Here is a 17270-nt window from a genome sequence, read left to right on the forward strand (position 1 = left end):
AGCTTTTATATAGAGCAACTTTCATGCTTTTAGCATGCTCAGAGCACTATGTCTTTTGTGGACCAGTGGGCGGAGGGGTAACTGGGAGAAGGTTTTCTTTGCTGCTTTTCAGCCCTCAGTAAACACACATCTGCTAGTATCAGATGTTGAATTCAAGCCTCTTGATAGGTAGCCAAGCTGTTTAAGCCTCTCGACCACACATGCCACTCCATATTTGTTTCTTTTTTCTTTCATTCTGCATTATTATTGAAGTGAATTGTATTTAAAGGAAAATAAAAATATTAACCTAATTTTGGAAGCTTCCATTTAACTTTGTGTTTCTGTTTTTAATTTTTAACAGGCAGCCAAGAGAATGTCATTGCTCTGTTTGACCAAGCTTTCTCTGAAAATGCTTGGCTCTTTGCACAGCAAAAGCTTCTTGTTGATGTAAGGATTGATAACTATGTAGGGGAAACATCCCCATTTGGCTTCAATTATACATACAGTGATGTGTCAGGTTAGACAATTTTTGCACTCATTATTTATTAGCTTCATACATTTATATTCTGTTTCAGAACTTGTTTCTGAACCTGTTTACATTTTAATGTTTAAAAATCAGTCTTCTTAAATTTGCATACCCTTTTCAATTTAAAGTAACATCTGTGTCTTTCAGTATGCCTTTTGGATTTCCATTAATGGTATAATATATTAGGTAAGGCACTAAGTGGAGGGAGTACTACATCAAAGTCCAGACTGACTTTGAAACACATTACATTCAGTAGAAAACACACATTTTGACAGTATGGACAGATCAAAATTAAATATACAATTATTTAGACAAGCTTTATTTGATGAAATTTAGACTTTGATCGGCCTCAGAGATAAAAATTTTGGCAATTATTTAGCCACACTTTAATTATTCTTAAAGATGACAGTTACGGTATACATTTTGACCATTTGCAAATTATGATGTTGATGTCTTTCATACAGTCTAAGTAACAACAGAATGCATGTACCAAGATGTAGGAATACTAGCAAAAAGCTTCTACTTCTTAGCTACAACCCCTTAAAAGAACTACTATGCAAGATTAATTTGGAGCAATCAAACCCGTGAATTACTTAGCTATGACTATGACCTAGAAACATTCATAGTTAATTTATACACTTACAGCTCAGTTCAACAGATAATAGAAAACTAACCTGAAATGTATACATCTGTGAAACTGACTTGTTTTGGCTCATTAACGTGGGCTTTCTGTGCTAGTATCCAGCAGACAACCTTGCAGTTATAAAATCTTTGCTAATACCGATGTAGCTTAGCTGCAAGTAATCTTGATACGAGATGGACTAAATTTACTGCAGACAATTAATATAAAAGAAGGAAGAAGATTCAATTAAATGTATGTATCCCTGTAGAAGATAAAATGACTAGTGCAAGTGGAATGATATGGAAGGCCATAAAGGTTCAGAGTGTGTTTTTCCCTACATCATCACATGCTACAGCTCTGACAAAGGTTTAAGAAGTAGCTGCAAGGTTTAGAAAGAGCATAGAGAGGTAGTTGGTGGGAGCAATGCTAATGAAACATCAATTCACACAAAGTTGTACAAGAATTTTTACAACTAAAAGATGTTCACTATTTATCACTAAAAACAGATATAATAGGAATTTTACTAATTGTCATTACCAATCATTCATATAAGCATCTAAGACTTGGAACTAACTATGCTTCTCATACTTACTTGCTGTAAAAGACAACTTATCAAGGATTCTCACCCCCTAACTACTTTTTAATTGCCTATTATTCTAGAATGTGGGTATCTGACCATAAGCTACCCTCAACTACCATCCATGTGGTATTTAGAAAATTCAAGGAGGAGGCTTAGTAAAGGCAATTTATAATGCTCCGCTCATACTTTAAAAAAAAATCTTTTTTGGTTATTAAAAGTTAATAAAAAGGTGAGATAGTTCAGTATTATTTTGTATTTTCAGGACTTTATAACAACTGCTTCAATAAATATGTATACACGACAACAAGCAGGCAAACTGTGGCCACTCCTAATTTCCCAGATTTCTATTACAGGTGAAATTTGTTCCAATTAGGGGTGCACCGGATAGTCGCTCCGGCTCCGGCTTCTGCCTAATATTCGGCACTTTTTCACTATCTGGCACTATCCAGCTCCGGTCGGATAGGGATAGTAAACCTGATAGTAAAAGCTACACCTGTATTTCTATTAATATTGTTATGCGCCTCCACGCTAAGTCTTTTCCAGATACGCCAAACGGAGGTAACACTTATATCGAAACAACACAGGTGAAAGGCAAACAATATAAAGATAAACGATGTCCAACAAGAAGTTTAAACTAAATCTCCATGTTAATAAAAATATACCTATACTCATAAAGTGGACATGATTCAATAATGTCAGTTCTGAAATACATTAACGTTTTTGTTTCAAATAAAAGAATGTGTTTGTAAAACTATAAACTATGACTATGCACCAAATATTTTTTAGTACAAAGACAAGGCGTGTTAATCTAAATAGAAATAAGGCTTTACATTATAAATTCGCATTACATACGTAGCAACGATGTCTGGCACATTTTAAGAGCTTGTCTTGACCTTTGAGTGGTCTAGTAAACATGTAATATTCCTTAACTACGTCACACTGATAAACTGTCTAGATGTGCGGGTATATCTCCAGAGGTAGAGATGAGCAACCCCCACCTCCTTTTGTTTGTTTAGTCCATAACATTGAGTTCACAGACAGGCAGCTGACCATATTAAGCCAGAGGTTAACGTGTTGACACTTTCTAGAGGTCACATTTAATGAGGGAACAGAGTTTGTTTACTTGGAGAAGAATTTTTATTAGGGGCGGGACTACAAGCCAAATCTCTATAAGGTTAATCTGGTATGAGTTTGTTTATTATGAGATAGGTTGTCAATTAAGGGTCAGGACCACAAGCCACACCTTTTATACTATTGGCCGGAACAATAAGTTTGTTTACTTTAAGTCTCAATTAGGAGGCTGGACTACAAGCCAAACAGACACTGACCAGGGGGAACTTTAAAGGGAGGGCTCAAGAGACTCATCACCCCCAACTTCTTATTTGTTTAATCCATGACAATGTATTGATAGACATTGACCATTCTTAAGCCAGAATGGATTAACGCAGATTATTGAGAAATATTGACACTGTCTAGAGGTAACTAGATGATGACACTAAGTTTGTTTACTTGGAGAGAAATGTCATTTAGGGCGCTGAACACACGTTCGTTGCACAATAAAATAAAACGCATGTGTGCGTGTGTGTATTTTTTCCCCTTGTATTAAAACCTTTAGCAAGAAAGCTAAGTTCATTGTTTAATTCTATTGACTTAATATATTAAGGAAAACCTTACAGTAAAATTTAACATCGCAGAAAATAAATTGATCTAAAGCACCACAATTAGATCTAGCAAACAAAGAAAAAATATGCTGGAATGTTAAGAAACACTTGACCTCTGTAACTAAGGTACAGATATAATTTATCTATATGCTTGACTGACCATGCCAATGTGTTATCTTTTTTCGCCTGCACACTAAACACTATTGCGTATGCCCAAAAAAAAACAAACGCGTGATGGTCAACACCATCATCTATACACACTACACTAGGACTACATGTGTAGGCTCACTACGTCTATATGACCAGATTGTTACAATCAGTCAAACACAAAGTCTATTTATGTTGTTTTTTTTGGTAGGGAGGGTGTGGATGAGTTTGTTTTTTCTTCTATAGTTGATTTTCCTACTTCTCTTAGATCTATATAACAGTAGATCTAAACATAGATATCAATATTAGACCTACAGACTACAATTAAATCTATGATTCGCAACATTTAAGGCTCAGGCTATGAGTAGGTTTAATAGATGTTCCTGCTGTTAATAAAATATTGTTTGCCGCAATAGATTAATAAATATATGACCTACTACGCTTCAAATTCCAACTATTAACTAACAGCTATCAGTATTAAGCCCTTGAAGCCAGAACCAGAAGCAGTCTTTGGACTTAAAATTTCAATTCTGATGACCAGTTGTTGGTCAGAAATTGTTGAACACATACATCCAACCACCATACAAGCCAGATGAGAGATGTACATTAGTAACTAGTTCAATATATACTAACATTTTTTACATTGGCCCTCCAACACACAGCTTTTATAGTTGGTAGCCTCGTACATACACACAGACACGCTCATGCTACACAGATTCATTTCTGTTTATAAATACTGTTAATCTTTAATAAATCAATCAGTAACAGAGTTTAAATCAATAAGGTATATAAAAGGAAAAAAATAATACCAACAAATATAGGTATGTTATTTAACAGTTTTGTAAAATGCTCAGCAATGCAAGCTATTTACAAGACACTTAGGTATTCGGCTCTGGCTCTGGCCCCGGCCGAATATCAAATTTTACTATCCGGTCATATCCGGCTCCAGCCGTATATAAAAAAGTACTATCCGGTGCACCCCTAGTTCCAATAGATTTGTTGTCTTGCTGTAATAGAATTCTAAATGTTTTTTTTTATCAGTTTTTAAACTTTACCCTTTAAGCATAAACTAAAATTACAATTGCTACTTCCCTTTCTTGCAGTTTTTGAAATAGAAAAATATTTATTTCAATAATCAATTCAGACAGGCTTGATTTGACTGTACCTAAAAAAAAAGATTATAGTTTTTCCATTGAGATCTAAAAATTTGGATGAGTTTCCTTTTTAAAAGGCTAATGATTTATGAGAAATGTATGACCAATGTTTGTTGCTCTAATAGATGTCTGATGCTTTTAAGAACAGGGCGGTTGTGGGGTTGTACCAACCTTATTATATTTACCCTGGATGTGGCAAAATATGTAGGTCAAGCTGGGGCTATGTAGCCATGGGAAATACTGCTTTCCTCATTAATCTTCGGACTTGAAGACAAGCCTTATTATTATACACAATGCTCTCATCAAGACATAAACTCAAAAAAAATGTTTTTCTATCAGGTGCTCTATAACTTAAAACTTTCATGCAGGCCTTTAGATGTTACTTTTGATTTTTAAACAAATTTTCTTTGAAACCCACAGATTAATCAAATGCAGATGGATAATCAGTAAATCCAGTTCCCAGTTAGGATCTCAGATGTATATAGACTTTCCAAAGCTGTTGTATGAGATGTGTAGAGATAAAGCCAGTCTGATCATGTCAACCAGTAAGTGTTCCCAAAAACATGAAGAGACAAAGCCAGTTGGATCATGTCAACCAAGATGCATTGTTGCAATAGTATGAAATATTTAGAAAAAGCTAGTCTAATCATTTCAATCAGCAATGATTTTTTTCATACTTTTAAAATTGAAATCTGTTTATGCCTGTTGCAACATCTACCTGTTGTAGGTGTATCTAATTCCAAAGAAACCTTTTCAAAGATTAGTTCTTCTAAAAAATTAGTTTCTTTTAAAAAATTAGTTCTGTCCAAAGATTAGTTCTTTCCTAAAATTAGTTCTTTCAAAAAAAAAAAAAAAAAAACTTTTCTAAAATTAGTTCTTTTTAAAAATTAGTTCTTTTTAAAAATCAGTTGTTTTGCAATCATACAAGGCAGTTGAGGGAATTGTTATAAAGAGAGGAGAAAGGGTGAAATAGATGCAGTGATTTTAGTGACGATAAGCCCAGTCAATTATATGTGCTTACATACATACAACTTTTATAATTAGTGTTATTAGTTGAGTCATTGTACTTCCATAACTATTGCACAATGTGTTCAAGATTCATGTTATGGTCTATTTCAAACTTGAATCCCATTCAAGAGGTTGACAATGAGTCATTACCCCTTGAAGTAACAGTGGGTATGGATTTGTAAATTAATAGATATGGGTCTTAAGAACTTATGCTGGTTTTTTTTTAGACTAAGGAGTGGTCTTCATTGACTTGTTTTAGGCGCAATCAGCCTCAAGTGTCAATGAAATCTTTTGTATCGGATCATATTTCTAGAGATTTGTCATAATATTTTAATTAAAAACTTATTTTGATTTCTATTTGTTGGATAAAAAACTTGGTTCATTAATTCATTTAATTAAAATTACTTGCAGCATTTAAGAAACTCTCAATCATTCCATTGGATTATTTTTGCAGATTCTTTTGATGGGATTGATCTTTGCTTAAAAACTCCATCTTATTCACGGATATACAATGACCAAACTGTCTATGTTGACTTCACAGCCAAAAACTTTAGTTATCCAGGATTTGAGTTTGCCTTCTATCACAAAGGTAGTCACCATTCTGTTGATTCATTTCTCTAGTTAATATGTTTACAAGTCAGCAGAGGTTAAGAAAAGAATAAATTCTGTTTAAAAATATGGGATAAGTTGTTGAATGTTTAACTGTTTAAATTGCTAACAAAAGTGCCAAATTCATCAACCTGACAATATTCTGTATGTCAACTCGGCAATTTACAACTCAGTGTCTTCATGCCCCATGATTGCTATTCCACTGCCCATATGTCACTTTCAGTGCGGCATTACTCTTAGTGAGTAACTTGGAATAAAATATTTGTTTCACGATCTTTATAATGTTATACTTTTTATTTTTCTCTTTATTTTGTGTTTTCCATGTGTGAGAGGGATTGTTCCTTGTATTATTTATAAATAAAATGGATGCAGAACCAAAACATTTTGTAAAAATTCACAACATTGTGTTAGTGGTTCCGCTTTTTTAGTTTACATTACGGGACCCAAAAATTTAAAATTATAAAATTTTTAGTGCTTTTTTCATCTTTTATTACATTTGAAGTGACAAATAGCATTTAGGTTTGTGATTTTTCAATATTAATGGATTAAACGCAGACTTATAAGGTTAAATCTCTCAGTATATCAATTTTTGATGAGTTTTGATATATTTTGTTTATCCGTACTCAGTTTAAACATATTAAAAGAAATATTTTCTTAATATTATTTATATTACATCTTTGTACACAATTCATTTTCCTGTAAGATAAGATAAGATGAGATAATTTTTATTGGTCCAATCAAATGGAAATTCAGTTTGACTAAAAGTGACCACCTCAGCGTAACTACTGTAACAATTAACAAAATAGATGCAGATACAAACAACATTCACAAACGAAACACATACTTAACTCACAACCAGTGCTTTATGAATTAGACTTCTATGTTCTTTTGGATGATGACAGATGACCTTGTAACACTCTGATCATTCACTGAGCATGCTACAGAAGAATGGAAGATACACATTATACAAAATAATTGTCAAAATATTATTCAGTTGAAGGGGTGGTTACAATTGACCATGAAAGACATTTTTGTGCACTGAGCATACCTAGGAAAATTATTATTACCTATTAAAGGCAGTGTTGGATTTACAACAGTGCAAGACTGTGCCACCACCCAGCACCTTATTTTAAAAAAACAAAATATGCATATAAAATATACGAAAGAAAAAAGGAAATGATATGAAATTACCATTGCTCTATATCTTTTTTAACAAATATGGTATACTTGAAGATTTATTGATGTTATTAGGTGTATTTACACTTTTATATTGAAGTTTATAACTTAAATGATGAGCAATGGACTGATTCTGAGATTAAAAAAAAATATTTTTATAAATAATAAAAGGGTAAAAACAATTTAAAAGTTTGTTAAAAATTACACAATTTATTTCATATTATTAAATATCTGCACAAAATTGAAACTTCAAATACATATAAAGATTCTCTACATTATGTGACTATTAAAAACACCAATATTACAACAGAAGCTCTATTTGAAATTTTTCTTTAGATTTGGTTGGTTGCTAGAAATTTATTTTTACTGCATCACCACCACTCTATGGGCCTTAATATCTTTTTAAAACCCTCTAAGGTAGATGTCTAGTAGAAGTTATTCAGAAACTTTGGTTTAATTCTATTGATTAATCCTTACAGAACCAGAGTCAGTGAGGTGTGGACAATCAAATCTTTACGTGGACAAAGTGTATTCTCTTGTGTACTCAGGCAGTAGCACCAGGTGATTTGTATTTCTTTCACTGCTTTTAATGGTGGTAGTTTTCTCTGGACATTTTCTATATATCTCACTATCCAGGCTCTCTGCAAACTGCACCATACGACACCACCAACTTAAAGAACTTGACAACTCAATGCTCCAAGATAACGTAACAGTTTAATGTCCAAAATCACAGCCAATACAATTGGCAACATGTAACACAGACTGTACAAATATTTCTCTGTAAACAACCGTGCAGACGTATCAACTCTTGCTCTGGCCTCTCCGTCTCGTTCTGGGCTTGCACTGGGTTCAACTGTTCACCACTGACTTCACACACTGGGCTCGTGTCAGAATCGATCACAGACCAAGATCAAGACGCTGTTTCGTCTTGACTGTACTTGACAGTACTCCGCACTGAACCATTGTAATGCGCCGTACAGAACCACACCACTGAACCACACTGAAGAGTTCTGTAGTTGGCCGCACTGTATTGAACAGGGCTGTTGTGAACTGTCTTGACTGTGACACCTCCACTCTTTATATAAAGTCCCTAATGCCCTTCTAGATCCAGACTCATCATGGTTGACCGCTCGTTTAGCGCTGGCCTGGGGCAATTTGCATCGGCTGACTACACACATACCACTACCCCCACATGTGTCACTAGCAGGTTTATTACAATATGTATATATTCAGGGGTCCATGGTTTGAATCTCAGTAAAGACTAGGATTTTGAGCTTTGGGGTTTTTAGGATGTCCCCCCAACTCTGATGGGTACCTTACATTAATCTTGGAAAGTAAAGGGGTTGATCTTCAACACTTTTATTTTTTCAATAAGTAAATGAAGTTGTATGGTATTAAAAGCTGATGAGAAATCATTAAAGAACAATCTGACATAAGTGTTAGATAAGTTCAGATGTTTGAAGACACAATTTAAAATATTTAGGATGGCATCGTCTACACCTTTACCCTTTTGGTAAGCAAATTGTAAAGGGTCCAACTTACTACAAAGATCATTCAGAAGAAACATTTTAACCAGTTTTTCTAAATCTAGAGCAATGGCTGCTTTCCAGCTTTTGAAAAGTATCAGAGTTGAGTATAAGTTATGCCCGGCTGCTATGGCTATGGTATGGCGTATGCGCTTAGAATTTTTACTCTGTTGTTACGATGGTCCCTAGATTTTTCTAATTTGAACCCATAAGTTCAAATGGGATTAGATTTAAACATCTACATCTATTATAAGATCTAGATATACTAGGCGTGCTGGCCATCTATATATTATATATAGATGTAGGCCTACTAGTTTGAAGTACTACTAGATTCTAGTCTATATCTAGGAGGCATGGGTTATACACTAGAGATCTAGATCCAAGTTATTAGATTTAAGTAGATGTAGATTATAGATAGATCTAGACTGGGCCGGCCTTAGGCCACTGCAACCTATGCTGTCGCAGTGGGCCCCACGCTAATCCTAAGTGTAAATTATTCAATTAAATTGTTTTGTAACTTTTTATATAATAGGGTTTCCTGACCTCCTGATTTTCCAAGGCCTCCAGGAAATCTGAAAAGGCAAAATATATGAAAAAGTCTTTAAAATATTCTTAAATTATTAAAATCTCCTGAAAAATAGACTCATTTTGGGGTGCCAGTAAATAAAAATTGCATTGCGAGCTTTCATTTAATAAAAATTTATTGCAAAGACGAAAGTATTTTCTAATAAAAAATCATAACTTTGACATTATTCTTATCCCTACCCAGACTAGGCCCCGTGCAATCTGTTTCGCATAGGGCCCCACAATTGCTAGGGCCCCACAATTGCTAGGGCCGGCCCTGGATCTAGATCTATATAGCAAGTGAGAAATATTTAAGTTTTTTCTAGATCTAACACTAATTCATTACTAATGCTTTAAAAGACTAGTGTGGTAGAGATCAACTTCTTGTAAACATCTTGTATCACCAAGAAAAAGAGTCACATAAGAAAGCCTTAATATGCACTATGCAGTTTTATTTCTAAATATTCTCTTCCTCTAAGCATTGCTCATCATCTGGTTGTTCTTGCTTGTCTTGCTTAAGAACTCAGCAGAGATTCAGCAGCTTTCTCTCAATTGCTTTTCAAAGCATTTTTTGGTAGACTTCATGTACAAAGTTTAGTAAACAGTTTCTTGTGTACAAAATTTAATAATCAGTGAAAAAAATGTTGCTCATACTTTTGAAGTATTTCCAAAACTCAAGCATGTTTTGATTTTCAAACACATTAATTCTTTATAGTTGTTTAACAGAGAAGTTCTTACAATACAAGTAAAGCAAGTTATCTATTATAGAATGCTCAGACTACCTGGACCTAGATATAAAGCATTTCCATAAAGCTTTCCACTCTCATCTATATGTACAAACAATAATGCCTTGCATGCATTTTGTGTGCATGTGTCCAGTAAAGCATATGCAGTGTTATTATTATGTAATACAACATTATTTAAAGAAAATATTTAATAAAATGATTCTACAGGCTAGTTAAAAAACAGGGTGTACAAAATTTCCTAAAAATTTTTCAAAGTCTGTTCCCATCACTGCAAATATCGGAGCTAAGGTATTGGTTTGACTAAAGTTAATGCCAAAGCTATGGCTATTAAGAACAATATCCTACTTAATATTCCTACTTATAGTTAGTGCTTGAGCTTGTGTGAGGTATTAAATCTTCTATGTGAGTTGTTATGGCTTGCAATAGAATCATATGTTAGATATCAAATGCTATAACTAAGGCTGTAGTTTGGGTATTCACTATCGAGTCCAAGCTATGTATTGGTATAAAATACACTTAGTGTCTATATAGTATAAACTTAGTGTCCATATGTTGTCTTGCTAAGTTTATTGTCAAAATATCAACAGATATAGCCCAGGAGATGTATGAAAAGTTTCAATGCTAAGTTATAGAACAGTATGGCACGACTAGTAGAGCTTTTTTTAGCAACGAAATGAATTTCAAAATGGAATCGTTATCCTCATGTTATTCGAACTAAAATTTCTGTTAGTAGTTTCATTTCTTATCATATTTGTGTTCACCAGTGTTCGGGACTGCATCTTTGTGTTAGCTAGCCAGTCCAGCTTTTCTGTGATCACACTTGTGTTGAACGAACGCTTATACTCCATCAACACAGTAGCGATTTTTGGAAAAGGTGAGTCAAAAGACCAGTAAGTGATATTCAGTTTAGCTAGTGTCAAGCTAATTAACTTTTTTTATCCCTACCTACAGAGGCTTAATTATTATAATATTTGTTATAATAATTTGATATTATGTTTTCAGTAATAAATTGGATATAATATATGTTACAAGGAAATTTCATTTAGTATGAATTATTGACAGGGGCAATGGAATTACAGTTAGATGCAGCAGGCACTCATTTCTCTTGTTTGGTGGGCTCCACTTCAATGCCTGCTCTTGTAATTTTAGCATCTCAGAACGCCTTCAGTTGAAAAAATGTCTATGGCTCATCTTGAAAGATGAGATTATAGGGGCATCATCTATGGTTAGAACATTGCATCTAATTGGTCTGAAGAAACAGACACCAGCTGATACAGTATTAATATTTGGTGTTTAAATTTAAATAGATTGGAGCTAAATTTCTTTCATGCTGAATGTTGAGACCCTAGAAGAAGTAACTTCAGAAAGTGTGATGTTAATTTTGTTTTTCTTGGACACATTCATGCTAGTTAAAGACTTCAAAATATACCATTTCCATCTCAGATGAAGAAGAGGATACCTGGACAAAACTCTTGCAGCTGGATAGCAACTCCATCTTAAAAGAGAAGTACAGATTCCAGAGAAAGCTCTTGCAGATTGTAGTGTCTTGGGATTATCTGTATAAACCTTTTCAGATGTATGCCTATATGAACTTTAGTAAGTCATTGTCATTGCTATGCTTTGAAACTTAAAAAACTAAGTGGGTCTCAGTAGGTCATAATTGTAGTTTGATGTTAAACATTGTGTTTTCTTTAACAGTTCTCAATCTTTTGTGTAAAAAATCATACAAAGGTATACGCTTTATTAAAAAAAAAAATTCTTGTAGGACCAGCGCTAAGCAGCCCATATCTGGTAGGACCATCTCTAAGCAGCACAGGCCTGCTACAAATGTCTTTCACAGGAAGATGATCTGTTGATGATTTAAAACGTTTTACTGCCTAAAATGTATCTTTAGTATTCACCCATCCCATGCAATCTTAATGTAGCTTTTTAAAACTGTTTATAATTTTGCTTTGTAGACACTAGGAGACTGAATTTATGAAGCTTAAAGACAAGTGGGGGTCTCAGTAGTATAAGTTTGAGAAACACTGACTTAACAAATCTTGCCAAAAATGATTTGGTTACTCTAGCAGAAAACAATAAAACTTTATTTATCTTTGTGATGCTGCAATTCAAAGAAGAGTTTGTAAATTGGTTATTCAATCTCTGTGCAGCATCAAACATATTATATAATAGAATATTCAACTTTTGTGTTTTTCAGGTCTCTTTAATCCAGATGAGATTTTATCTACTACCTCCTCACCTTTGACCTCTGGTAAGTGAGACAGTATTTAGACATTTATAACCGTGAAAAATTATTAGGAAAAAAATTATCATTTTATTGTATACATGTTAATAAGAAAAGAGGTAAAGTATCTGGCTACCTGACCAGATGTTCTGAGTTTGAATCCAATAGAACAATGACATTAGAATTTTAGGATTTATAGGAAGTCCAGGAAACCATCCAGTTTGAAAAGGTATTTTACTTTTTTTATGAGGGGCAATAAAGAAACCTTAGAGATACAGGACGTTGTGCGTTAAATTAGCCAGTGGGGTACATATATATATGGCTCCTTCTGTCTGGAAGACAATGGATGTGCCCAGATGAGTCACTGGGTTTGGTTTCATCTTGAAAAGGGGGGCTCTCCGGGAGGATTCCTGGGTCTTAGAGAAAGGGTCATGGGTGGACCATCCGTAAGTGTCTCTGTCTGTCATGCAGGAGACCAGAGCTAGATTCCCCACTGTAGGAGCCATTGTGAAAACAGGATTAATAAATTTGACTTTACTTATGCCTTGATTAATTGTACTAGTTTTGTTGTTTTCAACAAAACATGCTAGAGATAACCAATCATTTTGTGAAAAAAAAACATGACTCCTGTACTGGATGTGTCCCTTGTTTTGTTTTTGTTTATTAACTTTAACATTTAAACAAACCATAGATTACAGATTCACATTTTCTTATTTCTGTTTCAAACAATAGGAAACCACCATTGCAAATGATTTGATGTAACATTTTAGCATAGCCTCTTTTAATTACAAATTAAGTTTAATTCTTGAATACTTCTATTTGAACTTCAACAAGGCATATGTAACATTGAAGTTTGTTTTAGACAAAGTAAAGCTAATTAAATTCTGAGTTTCTTATAAACTTGTTTCAAAGCAAAATATAGCTTAAGTCATTTCTGGGTTTTATCTCAAATCAAGTTATGACATTCATTATGTTGTAATCTTATATTAAAACTTTTTAAAAATGTATAGCTTGAGACATTTCAAACTCTATTCTGATAATTGTATTTGTTCCTTCTACAGATCAAACTTCAGACTCACAGCTTCCTATTTTTGTTGGGACATTTGTTGCATGTGTCATCATAGCTGCACTGTTGATTGCTGGCATCATTTACTGTTACAGAAAGAAGAAGCTTGAGCGTGCTCGTCATGAGAGGGAGAGCTCAGTGAATTTCAACAGGTTGTAGTCCTAGAATAACTGTCAGCAACATGTTGATATGGAAGCTTAAACAGATTGTTTTTGTTTTACATGTTTTGAATGTTCCTTCAGAGTTGAAGATAATTTACTTCCTAGTCCAAACCTCCGGCAAGTCAACGTGGGATGGCAGCATTATGTTATGAACTCAGGACCATCGAGAAATCCCAACGACGGTCTAACGTGCATACCAAACGACCAGGCATCAAATTTCCTTTGTTAATGACTTTTTTTTTGTTTAATATCATAACATCTAATTACTCTATATTATGTTGTGACAAGATTAGGAATTTGGCATGAAAAGTTATTTGTTTCATCAAAATGATGACGTGATACTAAAAGCAAGACTAGGTTTTCAAGTGTAACAAATGTAACCACATAATACTCTTGGCAGCTTGACAGAAAGGTCGGCTTTAGTTTCTGGAGTAGATATGTAACTTAGCAACATTCATTATGTTTTAAACTTCTTGTTCGACATCGTTTATCAGCGTCTATTATTTTCTGCATTGTTGGCCTTTCGTCCATGTTAATGGATTGGTTTTTTGAGTGTTACCTCCATTTAGACTTGTCTGCGCATGGAGGCACCTGACAATTATTAAGTAAACAAGTCCTCTTTGTAAATATAGTCTCTACTCAGTAGTAAGGAATAATGAAGGCCACTGCATTAACAAATCCAGTGTATGAAAACAATTGTGTTCCCTCTCAGCAAATAAGTTATTTTAAGATCAGCTGTTGATATGATACCATTAGACAACAGCTTATATAGGACACATATGATGGGATGAAATGCTTAGCTGATATTCATCTTTAATCTCACACAAATGTCGTTTTTTTTTTGTTAAAGCCATTATACAAAACATGAGAATCTAATAATTATCTGTAATGTAAATGCTAAGACACAAATGCTGGCTTGCTTGTATCAGTATCCATAACTCTTTATTTCTTTTGCTAGGTCTATTTTTCTTTATAGTATGTATAAGTCTCATTTCTCAAGATCCCATTTCAATGGCTACCCTCTCCCTCTCAAAAGAAATTATCATTTTTGTCTGCTCATTTCTTATATGGAAATTCTGTGGCTGAATGGTAAAATGCTTGGCTTCTGAACCATGGTGTTCTGGGTTCAAATCCTGGTGAAGACTGGGATTATTAATTTCAGGATTTAGGGCACCTCCGAGTCTACCCAACTGTAATGGGTACTAAGTTAGTTGGGGGCGTTTGGTCACTATGCTGGCCACATGACATCCTTGCCAACCATTGACCACACCTTTACATCATCTGCTCTAAAGATCGCAAGGTCTGAAAGGGGAACTTTACTTATTTTTGTGAATATCTTCAGAAATGAAGATAATTTACTTCTTAGTCCACAGGACGACGGGGGATGGGAGCTGGCATAAATCTGAATGACATTCCAGTGAGCAAACTGCATGACCAGGCAGCCATCCTTTTCAAGAGTCAACTTTTCTCTTTCTACCAATCTTTCTATGATATATGATTTGGTTAGAAGAGTGAAGATTTCTACGACCTCCTCCTAGCTATCCCTATCAAAAAAAAAAGGGATAGGATGAAAATCAGCCAACTGAAAATGGCTAGCTATTCAAAATTTCACTTTTATGTTCTTAAGGTCACTAACACAATGTTTTTGATTAAATCTATGAATGTTACCTGGTCAGTCTTGCAAACCATTTTGTTGAGTCATTTCTTGTTGAAACTCTTGCAAGGTAGCTTAGTACAGGACTATGAAGTGAGAACTTTCTATTGATTAGCCCTATACTTACACTTTGTAGATCTTTATATTTAATATATTTAATGGCTAAATGAACACCATGCTTCAGAATTAAAATTGTTGCATCCACTGGACTATACTACCTGTTGTAATAAATGTTTGAGTTATCAATGATTGTCACTTCTAAATTATACCTAACCAATATCTTAATTGTCTGTAAATAGGAACTTAGTAAGTATTTAAGAATACACTAGGCATTCAGCTCATAACAACTTAAGTTTGATTCATTTTTTTTTTATTGAACCAGGCGGACCTCAGCGATATTTATTTTCAATCCAGTGATTATAAACAATGCACCACCACCACCTTACCCAGGACTTAGCAACATCTATTCAGAAGTGGCCAGGTAAAAAAAAATGAAATTTAATGTTTAAATAGAAATTTACCTAATATCAAAACAAAAACAACTTTTTATTTAATTATTTAAAAATCTTGCAAGCTTTAAGGTTTATAGGTCAGTAGTGATATGTTGGTCAAGCAGTTGAGCATATAGAGGTTAAGTGAAACTTCCATGTTTGACCCAATAGCTCCTATTTCCGATTAGGAAAATCCATTTCTACACCCTAAGCAAAGAGGGGTAACTCTGAATTTTAAAAGTAATAAAATTTAAGATCTTATGCTAATCAATAAACAAGCAACTTAAAAAAATAGATCAATATGTCTAGTTTAAAAAAAAACAAAACATTTAATACCTTTAGAATATAAAAAAAGTTTTTAAAAATACTTATCTTCTTAGGTGGTGGCTTATACACTGGTGCTATGGGTCTGTTCTTTTGAAAAATTATTTACGCGATAAAAAATCTTCCCGATTTTACTTAAAATAAAATCTCCACAATGATTTGTAATCATGCTTGCAACGAGACTAGAAGAAATATTTGATTAAAAACGTTTAAAGCAAGTGTATTAAAAAGGGATTTTAGTAACGTTCTACAACTTAAGTCCTTGTTAGCCAGAGAACATCAATTACAAACTAATCAAAAAGAGATTTTAATATGGGTGCAAAATTGTACGTTATATATGAACCAAGAATTACTGTGGTTATGTTGCGAATTTTATATAGGCCTTGACTGCAGAGGAGTAAAATTCTTGACTGAGAGTTTCAAGTTCAAATCTGGCTTGAGGCCTGTATTCAGACGTTTAAGATATTCCTCTGTCCTCACAATAGACAGAGTAGCTGAGGAAAGTGAAGGTGGTGCTCCATTGTGCTGGTCATACAATGCTTTTGTTAACCACAAAAATAAGTTACTCTTCTTCACCCATGTTGTTGACTGTTAGGTTCTAATGACTTTTGATTTGTTTTTCCTTCAGTGTTGATGAAGGGACTGAACTTGAACTTCCACCGCCATATACTAGGGTAGCCCGAGGACCCAATACTAATACGCCTGGTAAGACAGTTTTAATGTGAAGTGTCAAATTCCAAAGGTGCTCACCAACTTCAGAAAACTTGATTAACTAACTCTACTTCATAATTACAAATTTAATATTAGACAGTTCACAACAGAAATTATTGACACTGAACTAAAGAGGGAGGGAGGGGGAGGTAGGCAGGCAGGCAGGCAGACATATATATATACACATATATATATATATATAGGAGTATGCTATCATATATCTTATATATAAAGTAGAAAGTAAAGCGTATGTATGTATGTCCCCATATAGAAATCAAAACTGTTTGACCGATCTTTGATAAAACTTGGCAGAAATGTTCCTTGGGTACCAACTTAGA

General features: G+C 34.0%; 1 protein-coding gene across 3 annotated transcripts in view; it reads left to right on the forward strand.

Moving 5' to 3' along the window:
* The window catches only part of LOC106056309 (uncharacterized), a 62508-nt gene that overhangs the window by 38822 nt on the left and 6416 nt on the right, over nt 1–17270 (forward strand). For all 3 annotated transcript variants that reach the window (XM_056015380.1, XM_056015382.1, XM_056015381.1), the window contains exons 18-28: nt 341–496; nt 1970–2060; nt 5090–5214; nt 6132–6266; nt 7942–8023; nt 11063–11172; nt 11742–11894; nt 12499–12552; nt 13587–13743; nt 15789–15887; nt 16850–16926. In XM_056015380.1, coding sequence (XP_055871355.1) covers nt 341–496; nt 1970–2060; nt 5090–5214; nt 6132–6266; nt 7942–8023; nt 11063–11172; nt 11742–11894; nt 12499–12552; nt 13587–13743; nt 15789–15887; nt 16850–16926 — 1239 coding nt within the window. The remainder of the gene's footprint in view (nt 1–340; nt 497–1969; nt 2061–5089; nt 5215–6131; nt 6267–7941; nt 8024–11062; nt 11173–11741; nt 11895–12498; nt 12553–13586; nt 13744–15788; nt 15888–16849; nt 16927–17270) is intronic.

This window comes from Biomphalaria glabrata, chromosome 17 (assembly GCF_947242115.1).
Source record: "Biomphalaria glabrata chromosome 17, xgBioGlab47.1, whole genome shotgun sequence".
In the NCBI taxonomy this organism is placed as follows: Eukaryota; Metazoa; Mollusca; class Gastropoda; family Planorbidae; genus Biomphalaria; species Biomphalaria glabrata.